At 39.5% G+C, this 14,886-nt stretch overlaps 1 protein-coding gene across 1 annotated transcript in view; it reads right to left on the bottom strand.

The window, feature by feature from the left end:
• Window positions 1-13,101, bottom strand: part of NTRK2 (neurotrophic tyrosine kinase, receptor, type 2) — a gene marked incomplete at both ends in the record, with an annotated part of 33,898 nt that extends 20,797 nt beyond the window's left edge. Inside the window, 4 exons of the mRNA XM_009581385.1 lie at window positions 2,463-2,617; window positions 6,100-6,168; window positions 12,732-12,803; window positions 13,027-13,101. Of these exons, the coding sequence (XP_009579680.1) occupies window positions 2,463-2,617; window positions 6,100-6,168; window positions 12,732-12,803; window positions 13,027-13,101 (371 nt within the window). The remainder of the gene's footprint in view (window positions 1-2,462; window positions 2,618-6,099; window positions 6,169-12,731; window positions 12,804-13,026) is intronic.
• Window positions 13,102-14,886: the final 1,785 nt, after the last annotated feature.

Genomic DNA, 14,886 nt, shown 5'->3' with positions numbered 1-14,886 from the left:
GATATTAACCACATATTGTACAGGCCACTTACTATATTATGAAGTAATTAATAACACCTGCACACAAAGAAGAGAGGATGTTTGCTTAGTTTCTAAATTAAAAAAAATGTAACAAACCGGAGAGATGGGATGAAACTATTTCATTAGCAGAGAAAATTAGAATATGTTTTATTAACAAAATTCAAAGGCCTGCACGCCCAAAAAGTTCTCTTGACATCAAAAGGAGCTAAAAAGGTCACGTAGTTCACAGGAGAAAAAGTTCACATATGTCAAAAGCTGAATTCTTCTTCTATATCAGTTCTACCTATTAACCTCTCAGAAACTTCTGGAAATTAAATAAACCAGTTTCATCAGTGGGTTTTTTTGAAATTATGTCTTGTCCTTTTAAACACAGAAAAATATCTGCAGAGATACTGAAAGCAAGAGCCACACATTGGATCTTTCAGATATCTTCCAGAACACAGCCCATGCTCACCAAGAGGGTCATTCCTCTACACCTGGGATTCCCTATTCTGTGCCTAGGAAAAGGCTGTATTGTCATCTGTATTAAAAACCTATGGTTCATTGTGAAAAAGGTAAATTAAGGGGAAAGACTCACTAAAAGAAAAGAAAAAAAAACAATTATGTAAAGTTTAGTTATATTTGGACCCTGTAAACTAACAAATAATTTGCAGGCATGTGCTGACATCCACACAAATCTTCAGCAAAATGCACCTTTCCCATATGCAAATTCCACATACTGCAAATTCCACATACTGCCAATATGAATGTCATATAGACTCACCTTTCCTCCTCCTCTTCCTCCTCTATTTGGAAGTACCACCTTCCCTTGTCATGGCAAGTATTTTAGTCAAGATATGCCCACAGGATGCGTGCATGTGTACACACACATGCACCTACACAGCATCAAGAGGTCAGAGACAAGTCTGTTGTGACTGCAGATGGTCAAGAACTCAGGAGAAAGAAATAATGTCTCATAGGTTTAATTCTGAGCATTTAACAAAAGTTTTCAAAGGAAAATCCTAGCTACCTGGTAGCTTCTAGATGTACCAGCAAAGAATGTTACAAAAGACTATGCTGGAGTTCCTGGTTTGAACTAATTGATCTCAGTCCACCAGGAGACCTTTCTACACCCAGCAGATTAACCTACCTTCTAGTCCATCCAGCTGGAGCAGACTGTTGGGTCCGTTTAGCTCACCTCGGTATCATCTCCCACTTCAGGTAAATCAGATCCTGCAGCTCACAAGACCCCCTAAACAGGTTGCTTTTTTTTTGATCGCACCTGACACTAGCATTGTTTTTGTTGTGAATACACCACCATGCCTGGCCCCACCAGGAAGCTGGACACAAGACCAACAGCATGATACGTGGCCATAAAACACATTACTGCCGTTAAACGCCGCACGTGTTGGGTCTGCAGCAGTTCCCCTCCACGGCTGTTCCTCACTGGCAGCTGCTATCAGACGGTGTCACCCTCCATATAGGCAGTGGAGAAAAGGACAGTCAATGGGCAAAGGTGGAAGGAAAAACGGTATCATTTTTGTGTTCCTCCTGCTATTCACCTTCACGTACAGCTTTCCCAATCCAAATCAGCCCTCCATGAGAATACCCTTGCTCCCTTTCCTTCTTGCCTGCCTGCTGCTGGGTGCCCCAGCTCCCCACTCTGCAAGGGAAACTCCAGACTCCAGCAGGTCTCACGTCATGTCAGAAACACTCAGCCTCTGCCCCTCGTACACAGAGGAGAAGAAATCTCTTCAACTAGTGGGTGAAACCTTTCACCAGCTGTCCCAGGACCATATACAGGCAGCAAAGTTGTATACAAAAAAAGCCTTATTGTTACAGCATTTTTCCACTATCTCCAGATCCATATAAGCTAACTGAAAACAATATGCTGCAAAATGCTACAGACCTAAGCTTGTTACGACTCTTTTGCATAGCCTTTACAAGTGAACTCAGAAGAGTTTTATCTGTGTGAAGAACAGAGCTATTGCTAATTTGTCTCTATTAGCAGGCAGTTCTTCTGAATGTTCTTCCTACAGTCCTAGCACTAGAGTTTGTATTTTTGAAGGAAAATAAAGACTTCATTAACCATAAATACCTGAAAAAAAAATTCAAGGAGGTAAAATTTTGTGTCTGTTGAGCTTGGAAGCACTACTATTTAGTTTAACAAAGGCACTTGCATTTTATATAATTCTTGTGTGTTATCTATAATCGGTGTTCTGTTTTCCTGCACTTGAAAAATGGTACATTCTTAAAGGAACAAGGAAAAAAAAAAAGGTTTACATGAAGCTCCCAGAATTATTCCATGTGGGGTGAAAGACCACTGAGTGGTTAATATCTCCACTGAAACCTTTCCCTTTAGCAGCGCTGTCGTCATCCTGGTAGGTATCTTGTAAAAAAGCATGTTTGTTTTTCCTGTCTCACAATAATTTAGCAGTAATTTTATGTTAAAAGAGTATTACCGCAGTTCGGGACCTTCATATCCAGCAAGGCTGTCCTCTTGTTGTTGTCATCTATGCAATATAAATCCTGAGTTTCGGTGTAAAACTTGGTCTCTTGAAATTTCTTGATCCACATAATTTCACAGGAACACTTGAATGGATTGTCCACCAATATCCTATAGGAAAAAAACACTATTTGTTTAGAATGCAGAACGTATCATGCATATAGAAAAAAATGGGGGGCAGGGGGACTCCAAGCACTCAGCTGGGTGAAAGTAGAAGTTGAACCCTTTAGTTAAGAAGGATAAGGAATGCAACCTTAGTAACCTCAGTGCAATGCAAGCTGCAAGTGGATAATGGTTTCCATGTAGGGAATGAAGCTGCCTTTGCACCAAGAATCCAGACTGTCATAGATCGGAGAGATCACACAGGGGGCTCGACTACTATCTGCAATTCTCTGGCATAAACCAGTGCACACGGCAAACTGGGCTTTCCATCAAGCTCCATTTCATTTCATAAGAGTGAAGCAGAGATCAGAACTCCTCTCTTCTACACTTGACTCTCTGCTCAGCTAACTAAGAAGGATCATGTCAGAAATGGTTTACTATTGTGAGGTGATAAATTCTTTACAGAGTCAAACAGTCATGGATTATAGGCAAGCTCTAAAAAACTCTTAATCATAAAAAAGGATTTTATCTAACCTTCAAAATTCATCCTCTATAACACTCTAGAAAGTCTCACAGTAAAACCCTAGGTAATATCATGAAGAAAAACTAACTGAAAAAATGGCCCTGAAACAGAAATGTATCATCTAGCTATACAGTATGCTGCACGGAATTTAAACCACAGGTTAGCAAACTTACCAAGTTCTAGTTTTAAAATTTAATAAAACTACACAACAATGTCATGCAATAACGCCCAAGTAAAATATGAACAGGAACACCCCAATATCTACATAAGAAGTGACCCAGTGTTATTTTTTCTCCTACAGGCATAGATGAGATCCAATAAAGCATGTGCAAGTGACTGTTTAAGGCACCTCTTTACAAGGAGAGTAACTGTTCTTAACAAAATTTCATGGGTATTTTCAATGTACAGAAGCCAAACTCAAGTTGCTCACAGAATCTATGCTCATAAATGCCTCCTGAGGACATGAAGTGTGCAAATCAAAAAGAACTGAGCTTATCAGAGCTGTAACCTGTTCCCCCAAAAGCCATCTGCAGTTCTTTGAGGATTACAGCTGCAGGGATCATTCTCACCAGCCTCTGAAGGAGCAATTTGGATTCACAGAAGTCATCTGCTGGAGTTCAACACCACCACAGCATGGACAAGAATTGCTTGTGCAAGACAGAGTATGAACATTATGATCCCTTGGGTCAAAACCTACAACATGCACTTTCAAAACAGCAAAATTTACTTCCCAACTTGTTTCATTATGTAACTTCCTTGTAAAAGAGAAATTTCCCTTGACCAGTAGCTGAGCAGTCCTTTTCTTCCACTGTTTTATTTTGTGTTAAACCCACCAAGGGATTTACGCACATCATAGGCAGGATACTGGAGAGAGGCATGATGGCCCTCCACATACACTTGTGTGAAAGAAAGAATCTGACCTAGTAAAAGCAAATTATGTGTCTTTATCTTGTTTGCTGTAATTTTACAGCTGCAGCTACAGTTTGTTCTAAAAGAAGAAGCCTTTCAAAGCGCCATCTCCTTCCCTTCAATACCTGGTGAATATCTCCGCTTCACCTTATCGTGATCTTTTCATCCCTTTATGTTTTGATTTACAAGAGTGCTAACAACAGGACACTTGTTTGTCAGATTTAGAGGAAGCTCCTCAGAAGCTATTTATGGCATCATTCTCCTCTCAGGTTCCCCTTCCAATACTCTTCTTTCTCCCCTCTTTCTGATTTTCTACCTATGTATTAGACACTTATCAACAGAATTGTTCAACTGATACTAATTTTATCACTGTTTTTCCTCCCTTCAGGCTCTGCTTTTTTCACCCCACTTTCTTTCCCTCATTTCCCCATGTCTGTTTATCTCACTTCATCACAATCTCTGTTTACTTTACTATAATTCTATCCCTACACTCCAGCTGCTTCCCAAGCCCAAAACACGCTACTTCAATTTTGTACCCTCTCTCTCAACTTGTCCCTCATCACACATTGCCTCCATACCTCAAATACTATTCAGTTTAACCTTCACACCATCCTCTTTTCCCATGTCTGGCTCACTCCCAGGACCCTTCCCCTGCTTCTACTACCATGACACCGAATGGCAATTGTTTAACTCTGGTATTAACAACACAAATATATTCACTCCTAATTCACATCAGCCAGTTGCTATTTCCCTGGCTCATTAAACTTCATTTCCATAATTCCCATCACATATTTGTAACATTTGATTCTCTCACTCTCTGTCCCAAATACTTTTTTACTTCTTTCTGCCCAGGAGCAAACCAACTTCTTCAGAAAGATCAGCAACATTGACATTGTTCTCCTTTAAAATTGTTGTAAGCAGTCACTCCACCCACAGCCTAAAAGAAGCTGTTCACCTGAGATGGAGAGATTCAAGACTGGCTTGATTTGTGCTTTGGAGTAAATCTGTAACTGGCAGCAGACAAATGCCAAGAAACTGGGAGCAGTGAATGCCTTCAAAATTGCAGCCATTTCCTTTTTTGCATGCTTCCTAATCTAGACCATACCTACTCTTAGATTTCTGCAACCTGGGGAGAAGGGCAAAGATGACTTCATTTCTACACTAACTGCTTAGAAAAATCAGGAGAAGCCCAAGCTTCACATTGTGCACTGGTCTGAGTCCTGTATCTATTTTTTTGAGGTCATGACAACTACAAAACAGAGAACCTACAGCCAAGTACACACTAACAATGGCTTTTTGGCAGGGCCTAGATACAGCACATGAAGAAACAGGGACGTCAGAACCAACAGACCTGTGCAGGGCATACAGCAATGAGAGTGCTCTGCAACTAGCTAGTCTCTCCATCAGAGTGCTCAGCAACCGCCAAGTTATGAAAGAAAATTCCAGTGAGCAATGTTTCCTGGGCTGTAAAGAAAGTGATTATACTGACTTAATTATCAACAAAACATACCTAAGGGGCATAACCTCTTTTTGTGGCATCTGCTTGATGGAACAGAGGATAAAAATGTATTGAAACAATCAACAAATACATGTTTACCAGTGCTTCATTACCAAATTATTATATAAAGCACTATGCAACTCAAAGAATTTGAGAAAATGAAAATATTCTTCAATAGCCAACCATAAGCATAGCAGCTGTGGGGCCAATATAAGAATATGAGAGAGAAGCTTCATTTGAAGATCTGTATTTTCACTAGCTCAAATATTTTAATACAAACACCAGTAGTTTTTTGTGAAGTAATCTCACAATAAAATATTTTAAACCTGAAGGGAAGAGACTATTTTGACCTGTACATTGTTTTAAAAGATACACTTGACCTTCTTGAAGCCCTGGAATGAAAATCTCTCTGTATCTAAGTGTCCAGCATTGCTGCTTTCTTTGGATCAGAATTTCATTCCCAATCACTGATGGACCTCTACCTTCAACAGAACAAATTTCAAAGTCTTGTTCTTCCATTCCAGCCAAAAATAAACCTTATTTTAAGAAATGACAACTTACAGATCAGACAAACCCAGATGGCGAAAAGGCTTCTTGGACAAACTTGAGAGCTTGTTTCTGGATAAATTGCTATGGGAAAAGAGAAGGATTGCATTAATTAGAATTGCTTCTTCTTACACTGAAAATACAGTTTGTGTCTCTTAAAAAAATTAAGAACTCAAACCAGCTCTAAAAAGTCCTTATTCCCTTAATTTAAGTTGTAATGAAATGGTGCTCAGACCTGTTTATGGTTTGATGGGTTTCAAGGGTTTGAATCCAGTCTGCATCTAAAGTCAAATACATTCAAGATCAAACTCAGCAGGGGTCAATATTTTCACTTTTAGCACTTCTGTTCATTGCAGAAAAGCAGCAGATTTAATTGTGTTTCAAAAGTATTTTGTAAAGTCCAGGTGTAAATTACATGCTCAATTTATTCATAAGTGAAATGGGTGTATCCCTTTCTTTGATGGTGCACCAAAATCTGTACTCACATAAGCCCTCCTCACATGCTAGCACAGATCCACATCAGAGCCTTTTAGTTATTCTTTTCAAACTACATGTGCAATATGCACCCACATGGAAGATCAAAAGGAAAACTGTAAAATGCCTATATTGGGCTTTTTTATGTCAATTAAGCATTTACGGTTTCCAGTGGTAATTAAGTGAAAGGTCCTCTCCCATTATGCAGAGCAAAGAAATGCTCATCTGAATCAGAAATTCTCCTCCCCTCCCAGGCTTACAAAATTGCTTTCTCCACCCAAAGCAAAATAATGCTGTTTTTCTACAGTCTTATCAGTCCACCAATTAAAGATAGTGAGAGCAGTAAACTGTATAACTGCCAGCAGTACAGTGCAAATCAGTGTTATGAGCCAAAATACCACGAGTTGTATGTGGTATTATAAAGGCGCCATAGGGGCTCTACTCAAAACCAGGGATTAAACCTCTTTTTTTTTTCCCCTGCCTAAGGAACACAGCATTTACTTCCCAAACTTTCAGTCCTTGATCTCTGAGAAATTACAAGTTGGATCTTCTACAAACGTTTAGAACAAAATCTTTAAGAGATTTTATTTACTATATTTCCTCGTTGATTGCTTCTGACAAACAACAGCCTGAAGTTTACAAATTGACTAGTCCTAATGTGTGAGAACAAAAACAGATGAGCTACTATTTCATTAGTCAGGTGAACTGGACTGCCCTATGGCAGATGCTGGTGCAAACGTCTCATGGACCCTGATCGGATATATCAAAATTAAAGTACATTTTGCACGTAGGACAGAAGTCGTGTTTAAGCAAAAACTGCCACTACGATTTTTTCCGTAATATGTATAAGCTGTATGTTGGGAGGTTGAAAGAAAGAACTCGAATCCCCATTCAGACTTGGGCTTTTGTCTCCAGCACCGAGGTGATGTGAAGCACATTAAATCTCATCCCTCCACAGGCAACTCTTCACTCGCCGTGCAGGAGAACCCCTCCAGTTCTGACACTGCTGAGCAGCACATGTGGATACCCCTGTGGTATTACCAAACGAGTCATGCACCTGCTTCTCCCACCTGTGCAGCAACTAAATCCTACCTTTCCCAAAAGACAACCAGATATACAGTGGGCTTTACCTGCAGACAGGTGCTCATGCCACTCACTACTCTATGTGGGAGGCAACATCCTCGAGGTCGTGTGATGACCAGGTTTGGCTCCCAGTTTCCACAAAGCAGAGGACCCTGCTCTTCCATATCAGGAGGACTCCCTAACCATCAGATGACAAGTTCCTCAGGGAAATGCTCTGTCCAGCTGAAGTCATTTCATTTTGTGTGATCTTCCCTGGCGCCCTAATGCCAGGCTCAAGCTCCGATTGCAGACCAAGGCCAGTCAAAGGGGATTCGAAACCCTCTACCACCAACACGTTCTAAATACTAAAGTATCACAATACAAGTCTGAAAATGGGCCACAAACATCTTACGTAAGAGTCTCACTCCATGTGAGCCAGTGAAATAATGGGAACGATAATTTAAGTAAAACTATCAAAAGAATAGAGTCATTATTTTGTTTTTAACAACTCTGGTTTTGAAAAACCAAAAGCACCTTGATAGCTTTAATTGTCTTTTCAGATTTTTACCAGTTTTTTTTTTTTTTTTTTACGCACCAGGATAAGGAAGTAAGAACAGTAAGAAAAGTAATAAAAAATTCTTGAGCCTATATTCTTGATCATGGGTTGAAACATTTAGTGCTTCCAAGACTGTAGCCTTTTCTCCCATGTAGTTTAGCGCTTTAAGGTTTTTCAAGTTGACAAATAATTCAACAGAAATTTTTTAGACCATTGTTACAGATTGATAACCTTAAATGATACTTTGACAGTAAATTTAATGTTATATATATTTTTCATAAACTGAGCCCTTTATATTGATTATAGAGATGCCTGTTGTAGTCTCTTTAATTCATGTTAAGTGAAAAAATCACTACCAGGCTTATTATGGAGCAGTTAAGGCCCACACTTCTACTTCCATGGAAAGAGAATATAAATTGGTTCCCCAATTCAACTACACACAAAAAGATCATGGTGAGCAGCCCAAAGAAGATCCATCTGGGGTTCTAAAGCCTTTCTTAAAAAAAAAAAAAAAAAAAAAAGTCAGGAGTACAGAGCCTGGCTCCAAAGCTGTATCTGAGGAGAGGACCCAAACTCAGTCAAAAGCATGCCAGTATTTTACATACGAATATCAAGCTCACTTTAAACTTGCTCGTCCCAACTCAGCTAAAAGCAAATCTGTGGCAATACGAGAAGTGCAAAAGCAGCCTGAGAAGCTGCATAAATATTCACACACCTAGCAACACAGGCACAGCTCTACTGCCTATAGTGCTCCTGGCAAGGGGAGGCAAGAAGGAAGAGAAGGGAACAGATCTAGAGAGAACTGGGGGGAAGAGGTGAAGAAATGGCCATTTTGCTACCCTCAGTCTCCCTCCACAGGTAACTGCCTGCTCTGCCCATGGCTGGAGCCAGCCCTGTGTGCAAGCAAGGGAAAATCTGCAGCAAGGTCTCAAATGGTTTCATTTGGCTGCCTTACCTAAACCCTAACAGTGTAGAGATACAAACACATCTTAATACTTAGAGCTCATATATACCACGCACACAAATCTATGATTCAGCGATGCAATTATACACAGCCTGTCACGTAACAATAGCTATTTTTTAACATTTTTGGAAATACGCACTTGCTGTGAAAGGTATTTTTATGTTTAAAGGTATTGACAGTACACCATGCACCTGTATTACACAGGTCCATTAAAATTACTGTTAGCAGCAGATAAGTTCATGAATTATTACTAAACTAGGACTGTTTAATAGCTTGTTAAATGCGACTGTTGACTAATTTGAGTCTAAGGTCAATGAGAATACCAGAATTAGATGAGCAAGGCTATTAATTACATTTAAGTAATACCTATTAGAGCATTTATTTTCCTGCTGTTTATGTTATTACTCAAATCTTCTCATCATACATAACTCTAGAAAAATATCTGGGCTACAGAAGTTTGGCCAAGAAAATAAGGTAATGACAAAAAAGGGCTTAAGGAAATGTGTGTTAATAACTTCCTTATAATCTGATATTCTTATATGATTCATAAAATAAATACTACGTTCATATAATAAAGCTCCTTAACTACATCGTAAGATTTTTCATAGAAAAAAAAAGAACACTGTAATAGTATCACTAGCAAAATTAAAGCTTATACAGTTACATCAGTCTTCAGAAAAGTGTTTGGAGTTTTTGTTTTCTTTATCGGATAGTAACAAACTGTTGTTTCAAAATAAAATGCAAGACTTTTCAAAGACCTGTACTTGGAGGTTACTCTTGCAAAGTAAAATTATTTCAGTCTTAATAGTTTTCACTGTCCCAACCACAACAGCGGCTGCACTTCATTCCCAGTGCAGTCAAAAGGAGTTTTATTGCTGATGACAACAAGTAGTGATTCACTGGGGCTTTCAGAAACATTTTAGTGTGCATCAAGACTTCCCAGAGAAAACAAACAAATGCATTTTTTGCAGGGGTAATAGATCAGCCTTGGCAAAAAACACCTCCATACGTACTGCTTTGTCACGTGCATATACAGCAGGTGGTGCCACTTAATATTTTCCATCTTATCTGGGCTTATCCTGTGTCTGCTAACATTACTAAATCCCCACCAAAACAAAACACAGTACGAGACTGGATAAGCTCCTGGTTCATAACGTAAGTATTCTGGATCAGGATTCCATGTACATCAACCGAACAGATGTCAGTCAGCCTAATTTGTTTCTAACAAGCACCTTCATGAACTACAGATCTAGTAAAGCCTGCTTACCAACAGATACGTATTCCATGTTTGACTGCGTGCTCCAGCTGAATATCTTCCTGTGGCTGAAGTATTTTAAAGACATCTTGTCCACGTGGATTCTGTAGTGCCTAGCAGATCATATATGCTCAATGATACTCTTCCCTTAAGTGGGAACTCTAACAGGGTCTCCCTGTTCTGTCCAATGGTCAGTTTTCAGAAAACCGATTTACCTGTGTAAGTTTTGGTTAGAAGGAACCACTGGGGACAGAGAGACTTTGTGACTGCATGAACCCCATTTCCCTAAGGAAACAGGCAAAAAAGCCTATCAAGAGGATCCCACCAATTGTCTCAGTTACCTTTTGCACTGTCTACTTGCCCACACAGTTGGGAAGGTCTTCCAAGCATCTATTTACCTTGCTCCAAATTAAACACATTATTTTTCACTCTGTACTCATGGTCACGGAAAGAACTGATTGCTCTCCTCATCACAATTGCTCTTCTTTAGAAGACAAGAAGATGTATGTTCCTTTTCAGTCTTCTCTTTATTGGACTGAACATACTCAGCCTCTGGTCTCCTTAAATTACTTGCTTTACAAGCTCCTTATAGCTCTGTTGCTCTTCTCTGTAATATCTTTCAAGATGGGTAGATTCAGTGTCCTAATCTGTATACCGATAGAAATATTCCAACAGAAGCCTTCCCAGCAGTTCAGGTAATGGGGAAAAGATGTAAAAATCTAACACAAAATTCCCTTTGATCCCAGACTGAATTTGTTTTGTTCTGCCACATTACACTGAGATTCTGTCCCAGCACAGCCACTAAATCTTTCTCTGCAAATGTGCCTCTCAGCCACTAAGTTCATATTGCACATTTCCACAGCCAGTGTATATGCGCTCGGCTTTATGGAATTTCATCTTTTACAACCATAATTCACTGAGCAATTGTTACCCAGGTAAACACACAAATTCACTCTAGAAGATACCTCCCTTATATCGCCAACTGATTATAGTAAAAGCTATTTACTTTATTAATGACTATATGAAGTAATATGTAAGCCTCATAGGCCAACAAGACCTGGTTCACACCCCTCCAGCGGCTGCACCACATTAAGGTCAGCAGTTGCTCTTTAGACAGGTACGGACATTCACGTCCACTTCCTTACATGAATTAATTGCCGTTCTTTGGAAAAAACGGGTGCAGAAAGTGACTCCATTCCATTAGCAAAGCAATCAGCCCTGTGCTCAGTTCAACAGTTCCTCCATATTACAACGAAGTATCTTACAAGCCCGAGGCTTGGCCTTATGTCTTCCTGATATCATTAGATCTTTAACAAAAGCAAGGGGTTAAGTTCTAAATATCTAACGCAGATGTATGGACTGAAATACACAGTTGAATACAGGCTAAAACAGGGTACCTGTGACGAACTGAGCCCCTCACATGATGTCAATGTTTTGTAGGACTAGATCCACAGTTTTCCATGTAAGTAGCAAAGCAAGCTACTCCATGTCTGTCCCACCAAAAGGCACTACAGTCCTTCAGGACATGTATTTATACTAAAAAGAAACAAGAAGTCTTTCATTTTAGCTGATCATTTTTCTCTGTACTTTTGTAACGAACTTTTATCAGTTCAGCCTTTGCTAAATCTAAAGTGTAAATAATCTAGAAAAACACAGTCAAAACCTGCACAGGCACCAACTCTGCTTCCTGAAGTTCATGAACCATAAATTGCATTTGGGGGTGAAAGTGACCTCATTCTTATATTCTGCTTTGGGTGCATTAGTTCAGATCTTGAGTGAGCTTCCGAAGTGAATCTTCTGGTCATCCCCACTTACAGGACTTAAGTTCACAGTCATGCCACAGTCTCTGGGCACACACACTGGTCAAATTACATTAGATGTGCTCCATGCATGCACCTACTGCACCGCCACTGCTAAAATATGTTCAGCCCATTGAATCAGACTAGAGCTAGTCAAACCCATGTCACTCAATGTGATGCATAGTGTGGACATCATACCCTCGGCACCAACTCACTCGGCTGAGAGAAGCACTCTTTGTGCTACATTTGCCACAAAAGACACAGCCAGAGTCCATTGTAGAGACAGGATGATGAACTGGATGGTCTTATGTTCTTATGATCTGCCAGTTCCTTACCATATATGTCCTATGTTCTGCCAGTTCCTTACTATACATACCTTATTTAAGGTCAATTAATGATGGAAGACCATTGTAAGTCTGTCTTGTTAAAACATTTTATATGAAGGAAATGGTAAAAGAGAGAAATAAATTAACAATTAAATGAAATAACATGAGTTGGGCAGGTTTGGCTTAGAAGGCAGACACTATCCTTACTCACATGTATTGTAGGTTGACGTTTTTCACAAATGCTTGACGGGACACAAATCTTAAGCCTGAATCCACCACAGTCCTGTGAAAATACATAAAACTGTTAGAATACTTCATTTAAAATATAATGGAAAGCATAATGATAATAATGCTTAAAATAAGAATGTGGATGAAATCTCTGCAAGATCCACAACTGTCCTTTATAACACACAAAGTTAGGCCTACGCTCTGATGAGGTCTCTATATGGTTCTATAAAAGAAACAAAGAAAAATAGCTTTATAAAATATGCATCCCATATACTCACAGATTTTTAAGTCCAACATAAAATCCAACTTCATTGTCATTGATACTTTCTAATTTTCGCTGGTTTGCGATGTAACTGTTGAAAAAGCAAGACAGAAAAAAGTATGAAAGTGGATCCTTCCATGGCTTTGACGGTTCAGAGATCAAGCACGGATGTCTGAAAGTCAGCAGTGATTGCTGACCTACTGCAATTAACATTAAGATCTAGTTAGAGCATTTGCAGAGCGAAAGCGCTCCTTAAAATCTTCCCCATCATTTAAATGGTACTTTGTGGGACAGGGCTGGAGGAGAAAGAGTTGACTTTTACACAGGGGAAATGAAGCCTTGTTCCTCAAGGAAGCAAGTCACCTTGAAGGCACAGTAAATAAAGCTGCATTACAGTGTGACTGTTTTCCAGGACACACCTCCCTGCCTCATGGATTTCACAACAGCAAAAGGGCCAACTTTAATGGTGGCAGTGGAGTTACCACCGCTTACACTGAGCGGGGATCGGATTGCCCTAGTCTCTTCTCTCATGTTGTTAACTTAATCACTTGTTCAACTGATTTTCTCCCTGCCACAAAGTAGCTTCAGTTCTATTTACAAGGTGTGGCAATAACAAAACTGAGGAAAGGGAGGTTGTACTTCATGAGGTTACATAGCGGAAATTAAGAGAAGAGAAACTGTCACAGTAGACCAAAGCACTGAGTCCACTCACATACTATGAATATCTGCCTGAAACCCCAAAAGATGTGGGCATGCAAGCCGATCCTTTGTATTATCATCATGTGAGATCTGTGAATAACCAGTGACATCCCACAGACTGGAAATTAAAATGTTTTACAGATAATGCATGGGATGATACATAATCTGTCACCTCTTCTGCAGCAAGAAAAAAAGTTTCACAGTGCAAATCATGCAGTTTAGGAAGAAGAAATCAGTGGAAACTGCAATTCAACTGACATTATGGGCAGAAAAGTAAGCCTGATGTAAGAGATGCCTCGCTAAAGAGTCCATGCATTTCAAAAGATAACCCCAGTCCCAGAAAAACTTAAACAGAGATTGACCTGTATTTTCATGAGCACTCAAAACTAACCAAAAGGTTAGCAGGTTTTCCTAAAAAGGAGGAGTCTTTCTTTGCTAAAATAAAACTTGCCTTCATTTTAAGCATTTATTTTTGTTGAAAGGGAATTCTGGTCAATTGGAAAGGTACATTGCTTCTCCAAAGCCAACCCATCTCCCTCAGCTGGTGTGTTAGAGAAATTCACTGTGTGCCCACATCCCAACAGAAGCTTGAGAATCCCAAAAGTTGGGTCAGGCTCTCCTCCAAAGCTGCAAACCTGACTTGGGCTATGCTCTTGCCAAGTACCAGGAAAACCAAAAAGTTTCCCCTAATGGGATTCATTGTCCCTTGGGAAAAAGAAGCGCAGTTAAAAGACAACGCATGACCCTAGACAAAACACATTACTACAGCATCATATGACACTGACTGCTCTGCAGGACTGCTTAGGATAAGATTAACTCGGTGTACCCATTACAAGATAACAGAGTCCTTTGTATTTTGTTTCCTTCCTTGGATTTTTTAAGGCAAACTGATTTACTCTCTTGGGGTTTATTAATCTATTTTTTTTGTTTGTTTGTTGGTAAATTTACTTATTTTGCTTAGTAAAAGCAATGAAGTAGTTTATAAAAGACTATAAATTCTTCCACCTGAGAGTCCTGCAAGTGAATGTTCATACTTCTCTAAACCTGCCCTGAAGAACTCATGATTTAATTAAGTATCACCTTCTCTGTCACTTGGACCTCATCATGCTAAAATAAAGTTATGCAAGAGGTATTGAAGATACCTTCCTCATCCTGCCGTCAGTGTTCAGCCAACAAG

Source organism: Fulmarus glacialis, unplaced genomic scaffold, assembly GCF_000690835.1.
Source record: "Fulmarus glacialis isolate BGI_N327 unplaced genomic scaffold, ASM69083v1 scaffold47257, whole genome shotgun sequence".
Taxonomy (NCBI): Eukaryota; Metazoa; Chordata; class Aves; order Procellariiformes; family Procellariidae; genus Fulmarus; species Fulmarus glacialis.
This window is presented reverse-complemented; position numbering and strand designations above follow the sequence as displayed.